The sequence below is a fragment of the Chiloscyllium plagiosum genome, chromosome 7 (assembly GCF_004010195.1).
Source record: "Chiloscyllium plagiosum isolate BGI_BamShark_2017 chromosome 7, ASM401019v2, whole genome shotgun sequence".
In the NCBI taxonomy this organism is placed as follows: domain Eukaryota; kingdom Metazoa; phylum Chordata; class Chondrichthyes; order Orectolobiformes; family Hemiscylliidae; genus Chiloscyllium; species Chiloscyllium plagiosum.
In genome coordinates, this window is record NC_057716.1 from 77,113,313 (window position 1) to 77,137,501 (window position 24,189).

Sequence of the window (24,189 nt, forward strand, 5' to 3'; positions counted from 1 at the left end):
GATAAGGCGTTGGGGGCCGGGGAAGCGAAAATCATGGAGGAGGTGGAGGGCATGGATGGTGTCCCAAATGTAGGTGGGAGTTCTTGGACTAAGGGGGACAGGACCATGTCGAGGTATGCAGAGATGGGTTCGGTGGAGCAGGAGCAGGCTGAGTCAATGGGTCGGCTGGGGCAGTCAGGTTTGTGGATTTTGGGCAGGAGGTAGAAACGGGCAGTGCGGGGTTGTGGGACTATGAGGTTGGAGGCGGTGGATGGGAGACCCCCTGAGGTGATGAAGTTATGGATGGTCTGGGAGATGATGGTTTGGTGGTAGGAGGTGTGTCATGGTCAAGGGGGCAGTAGGTAGGAGGTGGGTCATGGTCAAGGGGGCAGTAGGAGGAGGTGTCCACAAGCTGGCGTTTAGCCTCAGCAATGTAAAGATCGGTGCGCCAAACTACCACTGCGCCTCCCTTGTCTGCCGGTTTGATAGTGAGGTTGGGGTTCCTGCAAGGGCTCCATCTCCTCTACAGTGTCATTAACATCTTCTCTCAATTCTAGCGCAGGCTGATATCCCATCAAGTAGGCACAGGTTGGATAGACATGAGCACTCTATCCTGGGCCATTAAAAAAAAGGTAGGAATGGAGGCAGGAATCTTAGAATTGGGTCTTGTCCATCATTTTTCATTCCTAGCATCTGTCCTGACACAGATGGAGGGACAAAAATGCGGACTGAGATCTTGTTTACTATGGAATAATATGTAAGAGAAGCTCAGAGGTGCACCCCCCCTTGCATTTGTCCTATCTCATCCTTATAGGAGTACACAGCTTTCATGAAGGGTGAAGACACTTATGAAATTAAACCAAAGTGTACACAGTGTATCTAATGATTTACAGATGCCAGTGTTGGACTGGGGTATACAAAACTAAAAATCAAAAATCACACAACACCAGGTTATAGTCCAACATGTTTATTTGGAAGCACTAGCTTTCAGAGTGCTGCTCCTTCATCAGGTGGTTGTGGATTATACGATCGTAAAACACAGAATTTATAGCAAAAGTTTACAGTGTGGGGTAACTGAAATTATATATTGAGAAAGACCTGGATTTCCAATACATAATTTCAGTTACATCACACTGTAAACTTTTGCTATAAATCTTTTGCTATATGTGTATGATCTTATACTCCACAACCATCTGATAAAGGAGCAGCGCTCTGAATGCTAGTGCTTCCAAATAAAACTGTTGGACTATAACCTGGTGTTATATGAGTTTTAATACTGTAAATTTATATTAGTAAGATGGTCAAATACAATCTGTAGTGACAGATAGACCAAGAGACCCCTTAGAAATGCTAATTTTTCTTGATGTTGATGCTGGAGAATTATGAAAGAGAACTATTGAATCATTGCATGAATGTGTGAATACAAAGATGAATCAAATTAGTTCACACATTTGAAAATTACAAAATGAGTTCCTTGTGTAAATGCTCACTCTTCATGTGGAAAATGTAATGAGTGACAAATTCTGTTTTGATTTTCAGGGTAAAGAATTTGAGAAAACTTCCAAAAACCTTTTAATACTAGCGTAACAAAGCTGAATTATCTACATGTACTATTTCCTGTTTAATGTCTGTGACCAGTTAAATAGTGAAAGACGACCAGTGGACATATCACTCCTTCAAACATGATTTCTCCATGAAGAACTAATTTTAAGAGATTGTGTGAATGAAATATTTATGCTACTGATCTATTGCTCTTGGCAGGATGCACCACATAAGATTATGATCTAAGGGCATCATTTCAGCAATGTACTATACAGAATAAAGTAAACTAGCTAAAATGCAAGTGTCCCCAACTTAAGTTTGTGCCAATAAGCAAAAAGATCAACTGGTGGCATTAGAAATGTAAAGAAAGACTCATTCAGAATAAATGAAGAGTTGCTAAGAAAATAATGAGTTATATAAACATTTACATTGATACAATTGGAAATGGATTGTCCTCTGCACACATTGATGTATTGCTTTTCCTTTAGAATGAAAATGGTTGTGTTTTAGATAACACTGACTTTTCCTTAATGTTGTGGAACACAGCCTATTTGCATTCAGAAACAGGCAACTGATCCCAATCTATTTTGATATTTGGAGAATGCTTCCTACTTAATCACATTATATGCGTTTTGCTGAACGTTTTCCAACAGATCCAGCATTGCTCTCATTTTAATTGTGAACACCACCACTTTTCAAACTTCAATCTTACCTTCAAAAAAATGTTCTTCCTAAGTGCCTCGCCCTAAATTGAATTGCTAAATAGATAATTAAATGTTGTGCTTGTTACAGATTTACAAAGTGACATCTTTTTTTCTTCCCAGGGAGGAACTTCAGTCAATCTGATCTGACAGGAATTTGATATGATATGATAAACCTCACCCATTCTTACTTTCACTTGCATTGATCTTGGTCCAAAAAGAGTCAGCACGAATTACTATCACTCATTCTCATTTTATGTTAGTTGGTGTCCTCAGGCTTCAATACTTATCACAGGAAATGCCATGCTGATTAGGACACTGGAGCCAAGACAATGAATGGCTGTCGAAATGTACAGAGCAGACATTGCTGATTTGATACCAGCAGTGATATCTATTTTGAACCTCAATACTCAACTTGATATTTTCTAACCAGCCTCTTCAGAGATGTTATTGCACACTTCTGGACCATATGGAACTTGAACCCAGGCCTTCTGGATCATTACCACTGCACCACTTTTCAATTCTCCACTAAACGACCTCGAAGCCCCTTACAGTGAACCCTAATTTCCCATCAAGAGTAGACACCACCCTCACATCTGCCCAAGCCCTCACCGGTACTACTTAAAATGAGTTGTTGATTAATTTTTCTACGTGTGAAGGTTCTATGAGTATTTAACATTTCCTGTAGCTTTTTAAGTACAAAGGTCTACACAGCAAAAACAAGACAGTTCTGCATGTGCTTTTTCTACTTGAAGAATTCTGCACTAATCCATTGGTCCCAGACATGGGTCCACTAATATGAATTCACTTTGGAATATTCCATGAATTGGTGAAAGAACAGAGGTCAGACAGAACAAAATGAATTGGTGAAGATGGAGAAAGAGTAGGAAAAGAGCCAAAAGTTAAATCCACTCTGGGTGCTCAGGCACTCACCAACTGAACCTCAGGAGCAAAATAATGTGTGGGATATCAGTGTTTCAATAAGGAAGCACTCACTGATATCTGCCACTGGCTACGGCTATAGAGCTAGACTGGAGCTACATTGCCAATTTTTGTGAACGTGGCTGAGGCAATGAACTTTCTTGCATCTGACTCCTTTCGGACTGGAGTCGGAGATATTTGCAACATTTCACAATTGGTCATTGATGTTGTGTAAGTGAGGTCAATGAGGTGCTCTATTCAATGAGTTAATTAATTCCATTCTCTCGTGCCAGAGTAAAACAGATGGAATGAGCAGGTGGCTTTGCTAAGCGGAGGTCTTCCACAGGTGCTATGAGCTCAAAGTATGTCTCTTTGCTGCATGTCAACACTGTTCAATGTTAAAACCGAGAGGAATTCCATTCTCATAAGGTTCAACTAGTATGTGACCATAGGTAGACCAGCATGCAGGTTACTGCCTAGTATCCTAGAAGACCCTGACACTTTAATTCTGCAACAGTCCCTTGCCAGTTATAGTCGAATCATTAGATCAACCCAAAGGGAAGGGAGTGCGCAACAGGGGCTATCCTCTAAACCACAGGCAGTGTCAGTTTCTGAATGCAACAGCACACCCCAGCAGAGTTCAAACTGACTTTTTAATCTCTGTCCTTGCATATTCTTGAAAAGGAAAAGCACAAAATGTGTCTGCAGTTTGGAATGGAATTTGCAGGCAGTAGCATGCTCTAGAGGTTTGTCTCACGATCATCATCTTTGTAGTCATAGGAGATCACAGTCCAATCCATTTTGACTTCCTTCATCCCTGCTTCTAGGGCTGTAGTTGGAAGTTCTCTTCATACCTGTATGCCTGAAATTCCATGGATCTCTCCCTCTCCAGATACACATTTAATTTGTAGCCACAGCCATGTTTGACTGTATCAATCTTCTTTTAAAGAACATATTGTGGAATTGCAAGTTAAAAATGTCCACAGTTCTGGCCTGTAGTCATGACAGTATAAACCCAAAAACAGAGTGGAGAGGTGGGGTGGGGTGGGTCTCACCATCATTCAATGCTTCACCAATCATATTAGCTTCCTGCACAACTCTCAGAACGTGCTCCAGCCAGAGTACACCTACCTTTTAAGTGCTGTGGGATAGTTTAACTCTACTGAATCATTCACAATCAGCAGTGTTTGCTGAGTCCTGGCTGGACACTGAAATAATTTAAAACAGCAGATGCTGTGAAGTTAATGTGTTTCATTAATTGCATTGAATGTGCACAGGTTAATCATGAACAGCAATCCCAGCACCCATTTTTCAGTTTATCCAATTCAATTTCAGACTTCTCTTGGCAAACCAGGTATCCATTTCTCAGGATTTAAAATAGTTCCTATTAAATCCACTGATCAATAAATCACTACTGGGATTCAAGACATTTACTTATTTGAAGTTTGAGGGTTGCCTGCAAATTGCCACATTATTCAGTGGCACACAGAAGTTCATGCTTTGAACAGGTTTTATTGGGCCTGGTGTCCTGTAGATAGCATGATGGATTACGGTTTATTATAAAATACTCTATGTCACAATATTTCATTCCACACATGAAATTTCATCAGCATGCTTTGAGTGTCTCCAAGTGATTGAAAATCCATTCCTGAGAGAGTTTTCACTGCTCAATATGGAGCAGATGTAACTCTCCCCAAAAACTCATCTCACTTATCTAAGACTGGAGTGACTCAGTGTCACCTAGCCCGAGGGAAATGCTGGTATAGACAGCCTGTTGACAGTTTAGGCAGCAAATAATTTTCCTGCTATCTTATTCAGTTAGAAGAACTCTGGCCAGAACTTTGTTTTCTGATTACCTGGAGCTGAATGTGAAACATTTCAACATCATGACAGGCTCCATAAATGAGTTCTTTGATCAATCATCAACCTTACCTCCTCTACACTGGATTTGCTTGACTCAGACTCCGATTTAGAAGCCTGCCAGATAGGCTTGTAAAAGAAAAACTGAGTAGATGCTGACTCATGTAATAATTTTAAATCGGAGAATAGCTGATTATTATTAGCCAAGGTTTTTAAAGGATATAAAGCTAAGATGCAGCTAAGAAATAGTTTAACCACTGTCTCAGAGAATAATGGGACAGGTTTAAGGAGCTGAATGTTCTACTCTCCTGTTCAAATGATGAGCATCATTAAAGGGAAGTAAATTCAGGTGGAGTCAGTCAGCAACAAAATATGTGCCAGAGGCATTTTTGATGGGAGGAAAACAAACAGGCTCCCTTGTTGCTATGAGCTTACATGGTTGAAGTTACAAATCACACAACATCTGGTTATAGTCCAACAGGTTTATTTGGAAGCACTAGCTTTCGAAGCGCTGCTTCTTCATCAGATGGTTGTGAAGCAGGGCCATGAGACACAGAATTTGTAGCAAATGGTCCTGCTTCACAACCACCTGATGTAGGAGCAGCGCTTTGAAAGCTAATGTCTCCAAACAAACCTGTTGTACTATAACCTGGTGTTGAGAGATTTTTAACATTGTCCACCCCAATCCAACACAGGCTCCTCCAAATCATGTTTACATGGTTGGAGTGAGCACTAAAGGCAAGACTTAAAGCTATTCAAAGGGAAGGGGAGGGATACCAAGGACTGCATCCTCTTTCATAATCCTGCTGATTATCAGGTTGGATAGCACTGGACAATAAAACTTCAGTTCAACCATTTTGGTAGTTGAGATTTACAGGTTCTTCACTGGTGTGCACGGTCATCCCCTTCCCATGATCATTAGGGGTTGCCCTTAACCCAGTAATGGAGGATGGTGGCTGGGCCCATGAACTGGTTTCCTTACAGTCAGTCCAATGTTCTTACTGTACTCTGAGACCATCATGGGAAGCTGCTACAACAACTTGAGTCTCCCCAGCAGAGGAGAAAGTGAGGACTGCAGATGCTGGAGATCAGAGCTGAAAAATGTGTTGCTGGAAAAGCGCAGCAGGTCAGTCAACATTATGGCAGCTTCCTGACCCTGATAAAATAGTACAGCACAGAAGGCGACCTTTCAATTAGTTCCACTCTACTGTCCTTTCCATTTAATCCATAGGTTTTAGTTTGAAATATTTATCCAAATCCTTTCTGAAATTTATTAAACCTGTTTCCACTGCCCTTTCAGGCAATATGCATCCCAGATTATGATTCACTGCTTAACAAAAAAGGCATTATATTATTGCTGATTGTTTTGCCAATTATGTAAATCTGCCTCCTCCGGAAACTGACCTCTCTGCACTGAAAATAGATTCTCCTCATTTACGGTTGCTAAGCAGTTTAAGATTTTCAACCCTCAAATTTCCCTTTAACCTTCTCTGCTACCGTCAAAAATGTGCAAATATGGAATCCAGTTCTTTTTGTTCCTGTATTCCTTTAAAGTTGTAGCAATTTTCTCTCTCCTCCTTCTTCCTCTCTATATGAATCCTCCTGCACACTTTTATCATCCTCCTCATTGATTACTACAGTCTGAGCTTTGTTCCATATGAAAAGTTTAAAATCATGCTATGTCCGTCCAAGAGATATTATGAATGTATCCAAAAGAGCATTGGGTCCAATATCAATCTTCAGGACAATGTCAATTTATACTTCCCTTCAGTCAGTAAACTACCATTCAGCAGTACTGTTTGCTTCCTGTCCCTTAGTTCTCTATGAAACCACTCAGCCAGAGGCTCATTAATCTTACAGATGATAGTAGACTTCAAAATTGTAGCCTATTATGTGGTGCTTTTCAATGTTCAAAAATAAAACGCCAAACATAGCGTCCAACAACAATCTCCTTCACTTCAACTAAGAACGCAACTGGGGTGATCAAAGTTATTTAGCACCCCATATTTTTCCCAGGTTGTCAAATAGCAGTGTCCAGGGCTAATGTTTCAAAGTTTTCCTACATTGAAGTGATGTGGCTGCAATTGCTGGTTTTATTCCTCCCTCATTTTGAACAATGTAAATCAGGAAGAACAAGCTCTCTGGCCACAGAATTAAAGGCTTTGTTGCAAACAGCCTGAAGAAGAAAGTGTAACCTGGTGTCTGAGCATAACAAATAGGAGCAGGAGTGGACCTCCTCTACCATTCAATTATAGTTGATCTTCATTTTCCTGTCTTCTCCCTGTATCCCTCAATTCCCTGAGAAACCAAAAGATCCAACTCAGCCTTAATTATAATCAACAATGGAACATTTTCTGGGGTAGTGAATTCCAAAGGTTCAAATCCCTAAGTGAGGAAATTTCACTTCAGTTCCAAATGACCAGCTCCTTTTTCCCTGACATCACTGCCCCAGCATTCTAGAATCACTAGCCTAGATTATTCAGCCTTAATTAACTTCTGTGTCTACTCTTAAATCCCTTCAGAATTGTCCATGTTTCAAATGCAACACCATTTATTTGATTAAATTCGAGAGAGTATTGGTCCAACTTACTCATACCATACCCAAATATCTTCTTATCACAGTAACCTGTTTGCTGAAGCACTGCTACACAGCCTCATAGTTAAGTACAACCTTCTTTACATACAGAGACAAAAAACTGCCACAGTACATATGCATAGCCTTATCAAAGCTTTCTATAACTGCAGCAATACTCATTCTCTAGTCCCCTTGCAATAAAGGTCCATGTCATTTGCACAATTGCTTGCTGTACCTGAATGACACTTTTTATTTGAGCTATATGCTACTTAAAGATATTTTACACTACTATATCCACGTCTCTCTCAATATGAGCATTTAGAAGTTTCATTTATATTTCTACTACAAAAGTGAAAATCTCAAATGATACACTTTCAACAAATATCAATGTTTGCATCCTTATTGCTGCTACAACTGTAGCTATGGACTGTGGTAGTCCTATTCGCTTAAGCCTGCATTGTCGTCTCTTCATGGCTTCTATCCATCATGGTTTCTCTCGGATGTTGGAAACCTGTGCTGCACTCTTTGAGGCTGCTCTATTCTATCCTTATCTAAAAGTAACTCTCTCTCATCTCAGTAAGTCCCACAGATTCCTTATCAAGAAATCATGCCTGACAAATTAATTAGAAATCTTTGAGGAACTAACAAGCAGGACCAAAAAGTGGAAGAAATGGATGTAACATATTTGGATTTTCTGAAGGTGTTTAATAAGGTACAATACATTAGACTACTTAATAAGATAAGTGTCCATGCCATTGGAGATAGTATGTTAACATGGATAAAGAATTGCCTAGGTAGTAGATAGAACATAGAATAATATAGTGCAGAACAGGGTCTTCGGCCCTCGATGTTGCGCCGACCTGTGAACTATTCTCAGCTCGTCCACCTACACTATCCTAAAATCATCGATGTGCTTATCTAAGGATTGTTTAAATCTCCCTAATGTGGCTGAGTTGACTACATTAGCAGGTAGGGCATTCCAAGCCCTTACTACACTCTGTGTAAAGAACCTGCCTTTGACATCTGTCTTAAAACTATCACCCCTCAATGTGTAGTTATGCCCCCTCGTACAAGCTGACGACATCATTCTCGGAAAAAGACTTTCACTGTCTACCCTATCTAATCCTCTGACCATCTTGTATGTCTCTATCAAATCCCCTCTAAGCCTCCTTCTTTCCAATAAGAACAGATCCAAGTCTCTCAGCTTTTCCTCATAAGACCTTCCCTCCAGACAAGGCAACATCCTAGTAAATCTCTTCTGCACCTTTTCAAATGCTTCCACATCCTTCCCGAAATATGGGGACCAGAACTGTACCCAATATTCCAACTGTGGCCGCACCAGCATTTTGTACAGTTGCAGCGTGATATTGCGGCTCCGGAACTCAATCCCTCTACGAATGTAGCCTAACACACCGTATGCCTTCTTAACAGCATTAGAACATAGAACATAGACTTCCATGACAAAGTTGGGATATGATGGGCATTTTCAGGATGACAGCATGCAACTAGTGGTGTGTCACAGGGGATTAGGTCTGCGTATGCCTTCTTAACAGCATTATCCACCTGGGTGGCAACTTCCATGACAAAGTTGGGATATGATGGGCATTTTCAGGATGACAGCATGCAACTAGTGGTGTGTCACAGGGGATTAGGTCTGGAACCACAATTTTTTACACAACATATGAATGGCTTGGATGAGGAAAGTGAATGAACTCAAGCCAAGTTTGCAGATGACATAAAAGTAGGTCGGAAGGCAAGTGATGAGAATGACAGAGTGTAGAGAGATATAAACAGGTTAAGTGAGTGAGCAAACACTTGGCAGATGGAAGATAATATTGGGAAACATGAAGTTTACACTTTGGCCCAAGGATTAAAGGAGCTGAATATTATTTAAATGGAGAAAGACTGCAGAAAGCTACAGTACAGAGGGATTTGAGAGTCCTCATGCATAAAGCACAAAAAGCTAGAATCCAACTTTAGCAAATAAGGAAGGCAAATGGAATGTCAGCCTTTATTTGAAAGGGAATGTAGTATAAAAAAGAAGGAAACCTTGCTAAAACTATGCAAGGCATTAGTCAAACCACAGCAGTAATACAGTGAACAGTTTTGTGCCCCTTATCTCAGGAATTATGTACAGGCATTGGAGGCAGTCCAGAAAAGCTACTCAGGTTGATTCTGGGTATGGAGGTTCCATGCAGCTCAATGTTTTCTTTCTTTCACTTTTCTTGAATAGCATCATAACATCGGTATTATGAGGACAGGTTAAGTGGGCTAGGCCTGTATTCATTGGAATTTAAAAGAAGAGTTTTGAGAGTTATTGAGACATGCAAGATTCTTCAGGGACTTGATGCAGTAGATGTGAAAAGTTTATTTCCTCTTTTTAGGGCCAGAGAGCATAATTTAAGAATAACAGATTGCCCTCTTCAGACAGAGATGAGAAGGAATTCCTTTTCTTCGAGGGTAGTGGATCTGTGGAAATTTTTACCGCATAGGGCTATAGAAGTTGGTTCATAGGTAGGAGTGTGGAGTTGAGGATGATCAGATCAGGTATGATTTTACTTGGTTGGCAGCCTTCTGCTCTGATATCTTATTGTTTCAATGTCCAATGGTGGTTGATGACACTATATAAATACAAGTCTTTCTTTTCACCCTTTTGGGGCCTCTTTCCAATTTACATCCTCAGAAATCTTGAATAGAAACAGAGATATACAGCATGGAAACAAACCTGTCAGACCAACTCCTCCATGCTGACCAGATATCTTAAATTAATTTGCCAACATTTGGCCCATATCTCTCTGAATCCTTCCTTTTTGTGTACCTATCCAGATGCTTTGAAATGTTAGAATTGTACCAGCCTCCACCACTTCCTCTGGCAGTTCATTCCATACACACGCCACCCTCTGTGTGAAAATATTGTCCTTAGATCCCTTTTAAATCTTTCCCCTCTCACCTTAAACCTATGCCCTCTAGATTTGGACCCCCCTATCCTGGGGAAAGATCTTGGCTATTCATCCTATCAATGCCCCTCATGATTTTGTAAATCTCTCTTAAGGTCACCCCTCAGCCTATTTGACCTCTCCTTACAGCTTAAACACCCCAGCCCTGGCAAGATCATTATAACTCTTTTCTGAACCCTTTCAAATTTCACAACATCTTTCCTATAGCAACACAATCAGAATTGAACAGAGTATTCCAAAAATAATTTGTCATATCATTTCCCTTCCATAAAACATGTTTGTGCTAGTTATACAGTGTTTTTTTAAATTACGTTGTTAAGCCTTCCTTATAAATAGATTCCAGCACTTTCTTAACGACTGATGTCTGACTAATTTCTCTGCAGCTCAATGTGTTTTTTTTCTTTCACGTTTCTTGAATAGCATTGCTACCTTTGATAGTTCCAGAAATTGGAAACTGTTCTCTAGTCCAGGATTGTTTGGAAAATCATGCAACAACGTCTTTTAAAAATCACTGGAAGTAAGCCATAGGCCCTAGAGATGTGTCAGTTTTCAATCCCTCTAGTTTCTCTAGTATGTTTTCTCTGCTGATATTAACCACTTTAAATGTTTCACTCATATCAGCGTTTTAGTCTTGATGTGCAAGTTGTTCCAGGAACCACAAATTATTATATTGCTAAGATCCAGCTGGATGGCAAATTTGAGTTAACTGCCCTGAAGCAAAGTCATGTTCTGTGTCTGCAGCACTTACATACACAGTGAGGGCACCAGAGACACCAGAAGCCTCTGCATTAATCTAAAAAGCTCTTGCACTCACAACACAATGATTTCCTGTCTTATGGGTCTATAACATCCAAGTGTAAGTTTTAACAGATTCCTTCACACAAAACATTAAAACCAACCTAAAGGAATTACATGCTCTTGACTTCCACATCACATATTCAAATCAAGATCGTAGTTGAGCTCTCCAGATATATGCTCCAAATAAATAGTCTTTATTAAAACCCTTCACTAAGGGATTTGCTATAGACAAAGTGTCCACACAAATTATTCAAAGATTCTTGTATGAAGCAACAGATAAGCAAAGAGGATTAGACACGTAGCATATTAAATAAAAGACGGCTGTTTGGTCAAATGGCATCACTTTACACAACATATTGACTTTTAGCTGCAATATAACAGTCTTTGTTAAATCTCTGCAGGTATAGAATTGCTCTGCTTAAACTCTTTGTACACGCATGAATTTTAAACAGTGAATTCAACACGTACATGCTTTCTTTCGGACCTCCCAAGGACTACAGGATGGCCCATTGACTGAAGTTTTGGGCACTTGTGTAGCAATAGTTGCCCTGTACCAGGTTCCCTCAAAACAGAATCCTACAGGAAGCCTGTCAGACATGAAAGTCTATGGTATTTGGTATAAGTACACATTGTTGATTTTCTAAATCCAGAGAGAAAGAGAGAAAGAGAGAAAGAGAGAAAGAGAGAAAGAGAGAAAGAGAGAAAGAGAGAGAGAGAGAGAGAGAGAGAGAGAGAGAGAGAGAGTGAGTGTGAGAGTGTGTGTGTGTAGGGGGGGGTGCGTGCAGAGAATCATAGGCAAAGGATAAAGCTCTGGGAGATACAGTGGTGAGACTAATACTCAATTAACAACAATGGAATATAAAACTGTCTCACTAATGGCAGCCACAAAACTATCAAATCTTATGAAAACTTATTCACTAATGTTCTTCAGGGAAGGAAATTTGTCATCCTTACTTGGTCTGGCCTACATATGACTCCAGACCGACAGCAATGTGGTTGAGTCTCAACAGCTCTCTGAAATTGCCATAGAATGCCACTCAGCTGAAGGGCAATTGGGAATGAGCAACAGATGTTCTCCTTGCCAGCAACATCAACATCAAATTTAATTAAAAACAAAATGCCATTACCCAAATCCCAACCTATCCTGTCTTTGATCTCCAGTCAGAACATTTCAAATAAAAACCAAGGTGAAAATATGAGTTTTCCCAATTGCAAGTTACTCAAAGCGAATCAATTTGAATCATTTGGGAAGGAGCCAGGTTTCTGATGCATTTAAGCTTCACATTAACATTTCTTAAAAGCCACTTAACCAACACCAGCTGCCAGCTTTAGAAAAGTCAGAATTAGCTTAATGTAGCTGAATGCATTTGAAGTCCTCAATGGGAATTGCTACCCAGGTATCAACTAATCTCAGGTATAATACAAATATATAATATGACAACATCTGTTCTATCCAAAGAGAGAGTAAATGTTTTACTGTGTGAAAGCAGACCTCAATCACTTCCACTGTTTGTGTTAGTATACGCTTTCTTCATTGTAACAGATTATAGCTTTGTCCCAGTGAAACTGAAATCATCTGAAACCATTCCTGCCACAAGATCATTAAGCCAAAGCTATTCAACGGAGATATTTATTTTAAAATACAAACTGACAATGATACTAGACAAAGATTTTACAGTACTAAGAGGTGCCACTAAATATCTGTTGTATAAATTTGTACAATAAGATCCATTACACCCTAAAATTCTAAACTGTTTTGCTAAATGTAACATATCATATGTAAATTTTGTTTTTTGTTTGATTAAGACTCTATGGAATGTCTTGGAATCAACCTCCTTTGATCCTTCTGTTTTGAGACCGGCCTGATATCCGGTCATTAACTTCCTCCAGTTAAACACTGGCGTGGCAGGAACATTTTGTTAAGCATTGATTCAATTTGGATCGTATGGTGTCAAATTTTAATCCAAAAATTGTATTCTTTTTGCCCATTAAGTTTCTTCTTCACAACCAAAATTTAGATCATAGTGACCATCCAAAGTACAAATTCCTCCCCCTGAAGAGATGGTGAAGTGCAGCCATTTCTCTGCACGGATGCAGCTGAAAACAAAATGCACATTAGTATCAAAAGTAGAAAGTAAGGAGAAGTTAAAATGTAGGCTAGAATTCTAGTCTGACCTGAAACCATACAAAAGAATTAAGTAGTAAACTTACTTTGGTATTTATTCAAATATCAAAATATGGCATTATAGCAAACCAAAATTTTACATTTCTACTGAGCTAATCTGTGGGGTTAGTGACTTGTGATCTGTGCATTTTAGCAGCCGAAGTTTGGCTCTGTCTCTCCTAAAGCCCTGGAAGACTGTTTTATTCCCCCCAATCGAACCTACTAGAACATCTGTCCACCACAGTAAGATTTGCGTTATTGCTTGTAAAAATAAACAAGCAATTGAAAGAGCTGGTTTGTTTGTCAAAGAGGAGTGAATCTTCAGTGAACTTTTAACTTTTGCACTTTGAAGATGTAATTCTGTCCAAGAAGTCACAACAATTAAAATAGCTTTATGCTTACCATTAGAAATGCTGCAGTCATGGGAGCTGTACTCAACAAAACACCGGCAGCCCCATACTGTACACTGCCCATTCCCACTGCACCGATTTGGACATCGGAGAGCTGTAACTATTCCTTCAACATCTGTTCTGTGGGTCCATTTATACCTATTTTCCAAAAGCTTTCTTTCACACTCATTGTCAAGAAACGCCAGCATCCCTTCCTCCCATGCAAGATCGTCTTTAAGTTGCAAGTCTAAAATGCAGAGGTCCACAGCCTCAATAAGCTTTCTTCCAAGGAAGTCTTGACACACCACACCAATTGTGGAGTTTCTAAGCGTTTGTTGGCAAATCTCAAGGGCCTTGGCTGACGTGAGTCCACTCGGAGTTGGCCATGTTGGCTGTACACCAGGCCGGTTTCCGGATAGATGGTCTTCTGGGAAAAAGTAAGTTAAGCTTTCCAGATCAGTTTGACTCAGGCTTTGGTATGTGAATATTGGTAGGTATTCATAATATCCTTGCCTTTTTACTCTATGTAATGTAATCTTTGATTCAACAAAATCAGTTATGTCTGGCCAACTGGAATACCCCACTGACTGACCAGTAGATGTAAAAGGTTGGCCTTTGGAACCATGTGTTTCCAAGTATTTTTGCAGATCTCTATGTCTTTTTGACTCTTCAGAAGACTGGGTTACATCACGCTTTTTGAACACTGACAGTTCCGGATTGCTTATGTATTCTGCAGTAACATCCAAAAAAGGAATCATTGAAGTCAAATCCACATTGTCATATGCCTGGCAACGAGAGGATAGATGAGAATGACCGTATCTAGTGGTCAGCTTATTAAACAAATGGAGAGACATAGTATATTCCTTTTGACAACTGCAATAATTTTTTCTTTTTTCTCTCTCAGAGGGTGGTGGTGTCTTATCAAACAAACTTTCCCCAGGATGTATTCTATAACAAACACAGCCAAGTTAGTTAATTAATAAATATTCTTTTCAATCTCCTGTTCTTATCAACATATAAACATTTACCGTGAGAATATGTGCTGTATTATCATAATGACACAATTCTTCTGTTATTTTAGATTAAGTGAGAAATCACTACGAGCCAAAACATACAAAAATCATTTTCTGCTTAATTGTAAAAACAAGAAAGGTGCGTTAATCCATTTAATTCTTGCAATCAATAAATATTGTACAACCACAAAGATGAAGGGACATTGCATGTATAAAAGTGACCTTAACATTCAGTGATCAGAAGATCTCAGCATTTTATTTTTAAATAAAAGCACAAGCAATTTTATGTAACTCCAAACAGTCCAGTAGACTATTTAATCTTCATAAACAAATCTAAGTACCAGTTAATAAAAGCTAAATACTGTGGATGCTAGAAATGTGAGACAAACACACAGCATGCTGGAGAAACTCAGCAACGCCGAGAGCAATGGAGAGAGAGAAACAGAGTTAATGTTCTGAATCTGGTATGATTCTTCTTTAGAATATTTCTAAACTTAAGAGGGAAATCAGGAGGAGAAATAAGGTTAAGGAGAATTCTAAGGGTTTTTATAGAGACATTAAGAACAAAAGGGTAACTAGGGAGCGAAGAGAGCCCCTCAAAGATTAGCAAGGCAGCCTTTGTGTGGAGTCGCAGGAGATGGGGTAGATACTAAATAAGTATTTTGCATCAGGGTTTACTGTGAAGAAGGTCATGGAAGATACAGAATGTGGGGAAATAGATGGTGACATCTTGAAAAATGTCCAGATTACAGAGGAGGAAGTGCTGGATGTCTTAAAACCCATAAAGGTGGTTAAATCCCTAGGACCTGATTGGGAGTACCCTAGAACTCTTTGGGAAGCTAGGGAAGTGATTGCTGGGCCCCTTTTGAGATATTCGTATCATTGATAGTCACAGGTGCCAGAAGACTGGAGTTGGCTAACGTGGTGCCATTATTTAAGAAAGTTGGTAAGGAGAAGCCAGGAAGCTACAGACCAGTGAGCCTGGTGCTGGGCAAGTTGTTGGAGAGAATCCTGAGGCACAGGGTATACATGCACTTGGAAAGGCAAGGACTCAATAGGGATTGTCAACATTGCTTTGTACATGGGATATCATGTCTCATGAACTTGATTTGAGTTTTTTGAAAAAGTAATAAAGAGGATTGATGAGAGCAGAGCGGTGGACGTGATCTATATGGATTTCCGTAAGGCATTCGACAAGGTTCCCCATGGGACACTGGTTAGCAAGGTTAGATCTCATGGAATACAGGGAGAACTAGCCATTTGGATACAGAAATGGCTCAAAGGTAGAAGACAGAGGCTGGTAGTGGAGGGTTGTTTTTCAGACTGGAGACCTGTGACCAGTGGAGTGCCACAAGGATTGGTGCTGGGTCCCCTACTTTTCATCATATATATAAATAATTTGGATGTGAGCATAAGAGGTATAGCTAATAAGTTTGAAGATGACACAAAATTGGAAATGTAGTGGACAGCAAAGAAGGTCACCTCAGATTGAGCAGATGGGCCAATGGGCTGAGAAGTGGCAGATCGAGTTTAATTCAGATAAATGCGAGGTGCTGCAGTTTGGGAAAGCAAATCTTAGCAGGACTTATATACCTAATATTAAGGTCCCAGGGAGTGTTGCTGAACAAAGAGACCTTGCAAGTTCATAGCTCCTTGAAAGAAGAGTCACAGGTAGATAGGATAGTAAAGATGGTATGTTTTTACTTTATTGGTCAGAGTATTTTGACCATTTTGCCAGAGCGGCGAGGAGAGAAGGTGAGGTGAAGCAAGGGCTGCCGGGAAGGGTAAGTTTTCCTGCTTAAAAAGGGACTTACCTCGGGAGTGGGGCCTCCATTTTGACAGAGCAGCAAGGAGAGAAGGTGAGGTGAAGCAAGGGCTGCTGGGAAGGTAAGAGCTTAATTTATATTTGGGTAGTGGCTAAACCCGAGATACTACACGTGCAGTATCTCCCTCCTGCCCCCGCCTCCTCTAACCGGAAGAAAGAGACTCTAAGGTAAGGTTTTTATTTCTTTCTTACCTTGATTTTTCATATATTTAAGTGCATTGTTTGGTTTTAGTTAGTTCATATAAAGCTAAGGTTACGACTGCAGGAGACCTCAGACCCGTGGCATGTGATTCTTGCTTGATGTAGGAGCTTAGGAACGTTTCTGACGTTCCTGACTCTTTCACTTGCAAGAAGTGTGTCTAGCTGCAGCTCTTGTTTGACTGCATGACAGCTCTGGAGCTGCGGATGGACTCACTGTGAAACATCTGCGATGCTGAGGAGGTCATGGATAACACATTTAGTGAACTGGTCACACCGCAGGTTAGAATTGCTGAGGGAGACAGTGAATGGGTGACCAAACGACAGAAAAAGAGTAGGAAGGCAGTCCCCTGCAATCATCTCCCTCAAAAACAGTTATACCATTTTGAATACTGTTGGGGGAGATGGCTCACCATGAGAGGGCAGCAGTTATCAAGATCATGGCACTGTGACGGACACTGCTGTCCAGAAGGGCGGGAAAAAAACTCATAGGGCCATAGTCATAGGGCATGCTATTGTGAGGGGAGTAGATAGGCGGTTCTGTGGCCGAAAACAGGACCCCCTGATGGTATGTTGCCTTCCAGGTGCTCGGGTCAGTGATGTCACCAATCGGCTGCAGAGCATTCTGAAAGGGGAGGGTAAACAGCCAGTTGTCTTGGTGCATAAAGGCACCAATGATATAAGTAGAAAATGAGATGAGGTCCTGAAAGAAGAATTCAAGGAGCTAGGAGAGAAGTTACAGAGAAGGACCTCAAAAGGTAGTGACCTCAGGGTTACTACCAGTGTCATGTGCTAGCCAGCATAGAAATGAAAACAATAAGCAGGATGAACACATGGCTTGAGAGATGGTGCAGGATGGAGGGGTTCAGATTTGTTGGACATTGGGACCGGTTCTAGGGAAGGTGGGACTATTACAAAATGGATGGTCTACACTTGAACCAGACCGGAACCAATGTCCTTGGGGAGAGTTTTTGCTACTGTTGTTGGGGAGATTTTAAACTAATGTGGCAGGGAACTGGGAACCAGAAGAGAAAACAAGTAGGTAGCGAGGTGGAGACTAGAGACTGTAAGAATCATGAAGATAGTATTAATAAACAGAAGAATAGGCAGGGAAAAGATGAGCACAAAAGAACTGGTGGCCTGAAATGCATCTACTTTAATGCAAGTAGTGTGTAAGGCAGGTGAACTTAGGGTTTGGATTGGTGCCTGGGAGTATGACGTTATTGCAATCACAGAGACTTAGTTGAAGGAGGGGCATGATGATTGGCACTTAAATGTTCCAGGATATACACCCTTCAGACAGGACAGGGAGGGAAGTAAAAGGGGGGGTGGAGTTGCATTGCTAGTCAGGGATGATATCACGGCTGTGCTAAAGGAGCACACTATGGCGGTCTTGGGTAGTGAGGCATTATGGGTGGAGCTGAGAAATAAGAAGGGTGCAGTTACATTGTTGGGGCTGTATTACAGACCTCCCAACAGTGAGCGTGAGGTAGAAGAACAAATAGGTAAACAGATTATGGAAAGATGTAGAGACAATAGGGTAGTGGTGATGGGAGATTTTAATTTTCCCAACATTGACTGGGATACACTTAGCGTCAGAGGTCTGGATAGGGTAGAATTTGTAAGAAGCGTCAAGGAGATTTTTCTAAAGCAGTATGTCAATAGTCCGATGAGGGAAGGGGCCATATTGGACCACATTCTGGGGAACGAGCAGTTGGTAGAAGTGGGCAGGGGATTTCTTTGGGGACAGTGACCACAATTCTGTTAGTTTTAGAATACTCGTAGATAAAGATGAGAGTGGTTCTAAGGGCCAAGGCCAATTATATCAAAATTAGGCAGGAACTGGGAAATGTGGATTGGACACAGCTATTTGAAGGGAAGTCCACATTTGATATGTGGGAGGCTTTCAAAAATAGGTTAACGATTGTGCAGGATAGGCATGTCCCATTGAAGGAAAAGGATAGGAAGGGCAAGATTCATGAATCGTGGATGACAGGAGAAATTGTATGACTAGCCAAGAGGAAAAAGGAAGCATACATATGGTCTAGGCAGCTAAGAACAGAACGGGTCCTGGAGGAATATCGGAAGAGTAGGACAAGTCTTAAACGAGGAATCAAGTGGGCTAAAAAGGGTCATGAAATAGCTTTAGCAAGCAGAATTAAGGAGAATCCCAAAGCATTTTATTCTTATATAAGAAGCAAGCAGGGTAACCAGAGAAAGGATTAGTCCACTAAAGGATAATGAAGGAAGGTTGTGTGTTGAATCTGAGAAAATGAGTGAGGTTCTGAATGATTACTTTGCATCAGTGTTCACTGAGGAGAGGAACATGATGAATCTTGAGATTAGAGATAGAAGTTTGATTAGTCTGGATCACGTTGACATAAGGAGGGAAGATATGTTGGGTCAGCTAGAGGTTATTTAGGTGGCCAAATCCCCAGGGCCGGATGGGATCTATCCCAGGTTGCTGAGGGAGGCGAGAGAGGAAATAGCTGGGGCCCTGACAGATATCTTTGTGGCATCCTTAAATACAGGTGAGGTACTGGAGGACTGGAGGGTTGCTTATCTTGTCCCCTGTACACGAAGGGTAGTAGGGATGTTCCGGGTAACTACAGACCAGTGAGCCTGACATTGGTTGTGGGAAATTTGCTGGAGAGGGTACTGAGGGATAGGATCTATTTATATTTAGAAAAGAATGGGCATATCAGTGTTAAGCAACATGGTTTTGTGCGGGTGAGATCGTCCTTACCAACCTAATAGAGTTCTTTGAGGAAGTGACCAAATTGATAGATGAAGGAAGGGCTGTTGATGTCATATACATGGACTTTAGTAAGGCATTTGAGAAGGTTCCCCATGGTAGACTCATGGAGAAGGTGAAGTCAGATGGTGTGCAGGGTGTTCTAGCTAGGTGGATAAAGAACTGGTTGAGCAACAGGAGACAGAGAGTAGTAGTTGAAGGGAGTTTCTCGAAATGGAAAAAGGTGACCAGTGGTGTTCCACAGGGGTCAGTATTGGGGCCACTGTTGTTTGTAATATACATAAATGATCTGGAAGAGGGCACTGTTGGTATGATCAGCAAGTCCAGGGCATTAAATTCTGTCCAATATTATCACAATGGAACATGACCAAACTATACAGTGGATTGAGACTGTAGTTAGTGGCAGCAGTAGTGATTGAGCAATTGCTCTCTGATTACATCTGCATTTTGTTGAGTTCTTGCTGGAACACAGCTGGAACGGGCAGCATTTATTGTGCATCCCTAATTTCCCCTTGAACTGAGTGTCTTACTGGGCCATGTCAGAAGGTAGTCAAGAGTCAGTAACATTACGGTAGGTCTGGAGTCGCATGTAGGCCAGACCAGGTGAGGAGGGCCAACATTCTTCCCTAAAGGGCCTTGGTTAACCAGGTGAGTTTTTATAGCAGTCAATTATAATGTTATGGTTGCCATCATTTTTATATTCCAGATAGTATTAACTGAATTTAAATGAAACCATCTGCTGTAGTGGGATTTGGACCCATGTCCCAATAGCATCAGCCTGGCCCTCTGATCTTTAGCCCAGTGACATTACATCCTGGTATAAAATGAAAGAAAGTGGTATGAAGAGCTCAATATTTGAGATTGAATGTTTCCAGAATAAAGGTTACTATACTGTGAGGTGTGAGCAGTGGATCCAGTCTGCTGTTGAAATGCCCAGATTCTAGCTTCTATATGTACCCCAGGGTCACACAGCTTTGTGGCAGAAACAAAAGTTAATGTTTAAGGGAGACTGGCCTCATCAGGCTAACATAGTCAAGCTGGAGAAGCCCTATTTGTATTCCTAATAAAGGGTCCAACTGACAAATCTAACCTCAATTCCAGACTGTAAGGCAGATTAACTGAGAGGTGGAATGGCTTCTTCATATTTGTATCCTCTAGATTTTTAAATTCCCTCCACCTTTTCTCTTTCGAAATGCAAAGTGTCAGCTGAGAAGACAGGCCACACCTTGTACTTTCTCAATGTCATAAAAATTGATATATATAATTTTGCTAAATCTCTGTGGTAATAGGGGATGGGGGATGATGCTTTCTGTGCACTGATTGATTTCTTTAAAAGAATTAAAAGATGGTGTTTCAAATCTCTACAGATCTTGGCTTCCTAGGAATATCTCCCATTTAACATGGTGAGATCCTAGTTCCCAAGAAGGTTCCACACCTGGTCTCAGTGTGTGCTACATTGACTGCTGCAACCATTCTCAGCACCCTTTGCTTTGGCAGGGCAGGGGATTAACTGGAGAACCTATAATACCTTCTGCTCACTGGTCTGATCATGGGTGAAAACAAAATTATTATGATGCTTTTTATAGTCAAGTAGCCTGCTAATGTTCATCATTAAAGCCCAACATGAAGAATGGCTGCTTCCTTTTGAGTTGTACGCCAACAAGGAGTTAACACCTTTTGAAAGTGGAAGTGGAGAGGGGAGAAACTGATAGCAGGGGAACATAAATACAGTTCAGTCTCCATACGCTGCTAATGGTGGCCAATATTGATCGATTACCTTTCACTCACATTTTAGGATTAACTACTTGGAAGAGGAGAACAAACAGCTTCAAGATGAGACTGTGAAGTTGAGTGACCGGCTTGGCTCATTGGAGCGTTCTCTGAAAATAATTAAGACGGTAAATGGTATAAAAAGAGTTGGATAGTGCTCCATACACTATCCAACCATTTTTCTTTGCTTGTTTTCCTTTCCCATTCTGACAAGGCCTGTGGGCTGCATTGCTCAAAGGTTTTCACTTAAACTAAGTATTAAGAGCCTTCCACTGCCAGTAAACTGTTCCCAGTAAGAGTCAGCACCTCGAGGGAGGGAAGAGCCCACATTTTTTTCATGTGTAACTAAAAACGAATGTCATTCAAGTGATTTCAACCACAAGTTGCAAACAGCCACACCTTTCTATCTTTTTATGTCTTTGACACAGAATGATACCTGTTCTCACAGAAAATGGCAGAGTAACCATTTTTAATTTAAAGGGCAGTGCTGATCAGGAAATTAACTGCCCAAATAGAGTTTTTCTTTTGGAAAATCTGCAGTTAATTATAGAACTCATGCCCAAAAGTATCGTTTTCACTACTACAATAATGTAATGAAATAACAGCTGGGCACTAAAGCGCCAGAAAATTATCCCTGAGATTTTATACAATGCATGGCATTAAACTGTGTGTCCAATAATTGACTAAATATTGCAACTGGAGATCTACCATATGTTGAACCCATTTATCAACTGAATTATTACCCTGTCTAATTGAAATATGGTATATGCCCTGATGTATTGGATAGATTTGTCACTATCATGCATTTATTTGCCAAGTATGTGCCCAGAAACTATAGTTGTTACTAAGGTATATGACTAATAACTGAAAAATTTGCAGCTGAATTTTTGATGTAATATTCCTTTGACTATGAAAATTATCCAAGAGTACTATTAAGGTGAAATTTCAAACAACGGTTTAAATTGTAACTTAGGGTTGAAATACTGTTGGTGAGAACCATTTATATTGATCAGATAAAGATCAAGATTGGTAAACTATACTGACCTAAAACCCCACCCTCCTCTCATTTATCTCTCCACCCTTCAGGCTCTCTGCCTGTATTCCTGATGAAGGGCTTTTGCCCGAAACGTCGATTTTACTGCTCTTGGAGGGCCGAAGGGCCTGTTCCTGGGCTGTAAATTTTTTTTGTTCTTTGTTCTCTTGGTATTGAGTACAGGAGTTGGGAGGTCATGTTGCAGCTGTACAGGACGTTGGTTAGGCCACTTTTTGAATATTGCATGCAATTCTGGTCTCCTTACTATTGGAATGATGTTGTGAAACTTGAAAGGATTCAGAAAAGATTTACAAGAATGTTGCCAGGGTTGGAGGAATTGAGCTATAGGTAGACGCTGAATAGACTAGGGCTGTTTCCCTGGAGAGTCGAAGTTTGAGGGGTGACCTTATAGATATTTATAAAATCATGAGGGGCATGGATAAGATAAATAGACAAAGTCTTTTCCCTCAGGTGGCGGTGTCTGGAGGGCATAGGTTTAGGGGAAATATATAAAAGGCACCTAAGGGGCAACTTTTTTCACACAGAGGTGAGTGTATGGAATGAACTGGTAGAGGAAATGGTGGAGGCTGGTACAATTACAATATTTAAAAGGCATCTGGATGGGCATATGAATAAGAAGGGCTTGGAGTGATATGGACTAAGTGCTGGTAGATGGGACTAGATTAGGTTGGGACATCTGATCAGCATGGATGAGTTGGACTGAAGTAGAATATCTGGTCGAAGGGTCTGTTTCCATGCTGTACATCTCTATGACATCTGGGGTTAGTGGATTGTCCCTTGAGAAGTGATTGAGTAGACTAGACATATACTGCATACCCTAGAGTTTGGAAGAATGAAAAATGGTTTAATTTAAACTCAAAATTCATTTGAGGACTTTTTGGAACAGACTGTAAAGATATTTTCATTGTGACATTTAGTTTGAAATGCCGCAGCCAATCTCTGAGTTAGTCACGCAGTAATGAGATAGGGAGACAATTCTTCATTTAAGTGGTTGTGGACCTTAGAATCCTCTGCCCTGCAGAACGGCTCAGATGTTGATCAGATGAAGAAATGTTCATAAATTAACGAAAAAGCAGAGGATTAAGATATTCAAAGTTTGGGAGAAGATTTGTAGCTCGGGTGCTCGTTGTTGTGGTTCTGTTCGCCAAGCTGGGAATTTGTCTCGCAAACGTTTCGTCCCCTGTCTAGGTGACATCCTCAGTGCATGGGAGCCTCCTGTGAAGCGCTTCTGTGATGTTTTCTCCGGCGTTTATAATGGCCTGTCTCTGCTGCTTCCGGTTGTCAGTTCCAGCTGTCCGCTGCAGTGGCCGGTATATTGGGTGCAGGTCGATGTGTTTGTTGATAGAGTCTGTGGATGAGTGCCATGCCTCTAGGAATTCCCTGGCTGTTCTCTGTTTGGCTTGCCCTATAATGGTAGTGTTGTCCCAGTCGAATTCATGTTGCTTATCATCTGCGTGTGTGGCTACTAAGGATAGCTGGTCGTGTCGTTTCGTGGCTAGTTCGTCACCAACTGTTCCCATTGGGACCATGTGAATTTCTGAATGGCCTGCACTAAAACTGAGTTTCAGCTTCACCTTCTCCCTGTCCCACCTCCCTCTGTTTACATCCAACTCCAAAACACACTCATTGATCCAAGCAGCAGTCTCAGTGCAGCCCTGTCATTTTCATTGTCTGCTCACACCTACATG

At 40.8% G+C, this 24,189-nt stretch overlaps 1 protein-coding gene across 6 annotated transcripts in view; it reads right to left on the reverse strand.

Annotated features, from left to right (window-relative positions):
• Positions 1 to 24,189, reverse strand: part of LOC122551720 (von Willebrand factor D and EGF domain-containing protein-like) — a 279,402-nt gene that overhangs the window by 117,537 nt on the left and 137,676 nt on the right. For all 6 annotated transcript variants that reach the window (XM_043694082.1, XM_043694080.1, XM_043694081.1 and 3 more), the window contains one exon: positions 13,900 to 14,834. In XM_043694082.1, the coding sequence (XP_043550017.1) occupies positions 13,900 to 14,834 (935 nt within the window). The remainder of the gene's footprint in view (positions 1 to 13,899; positions 14,835 to 24,189) is intronic.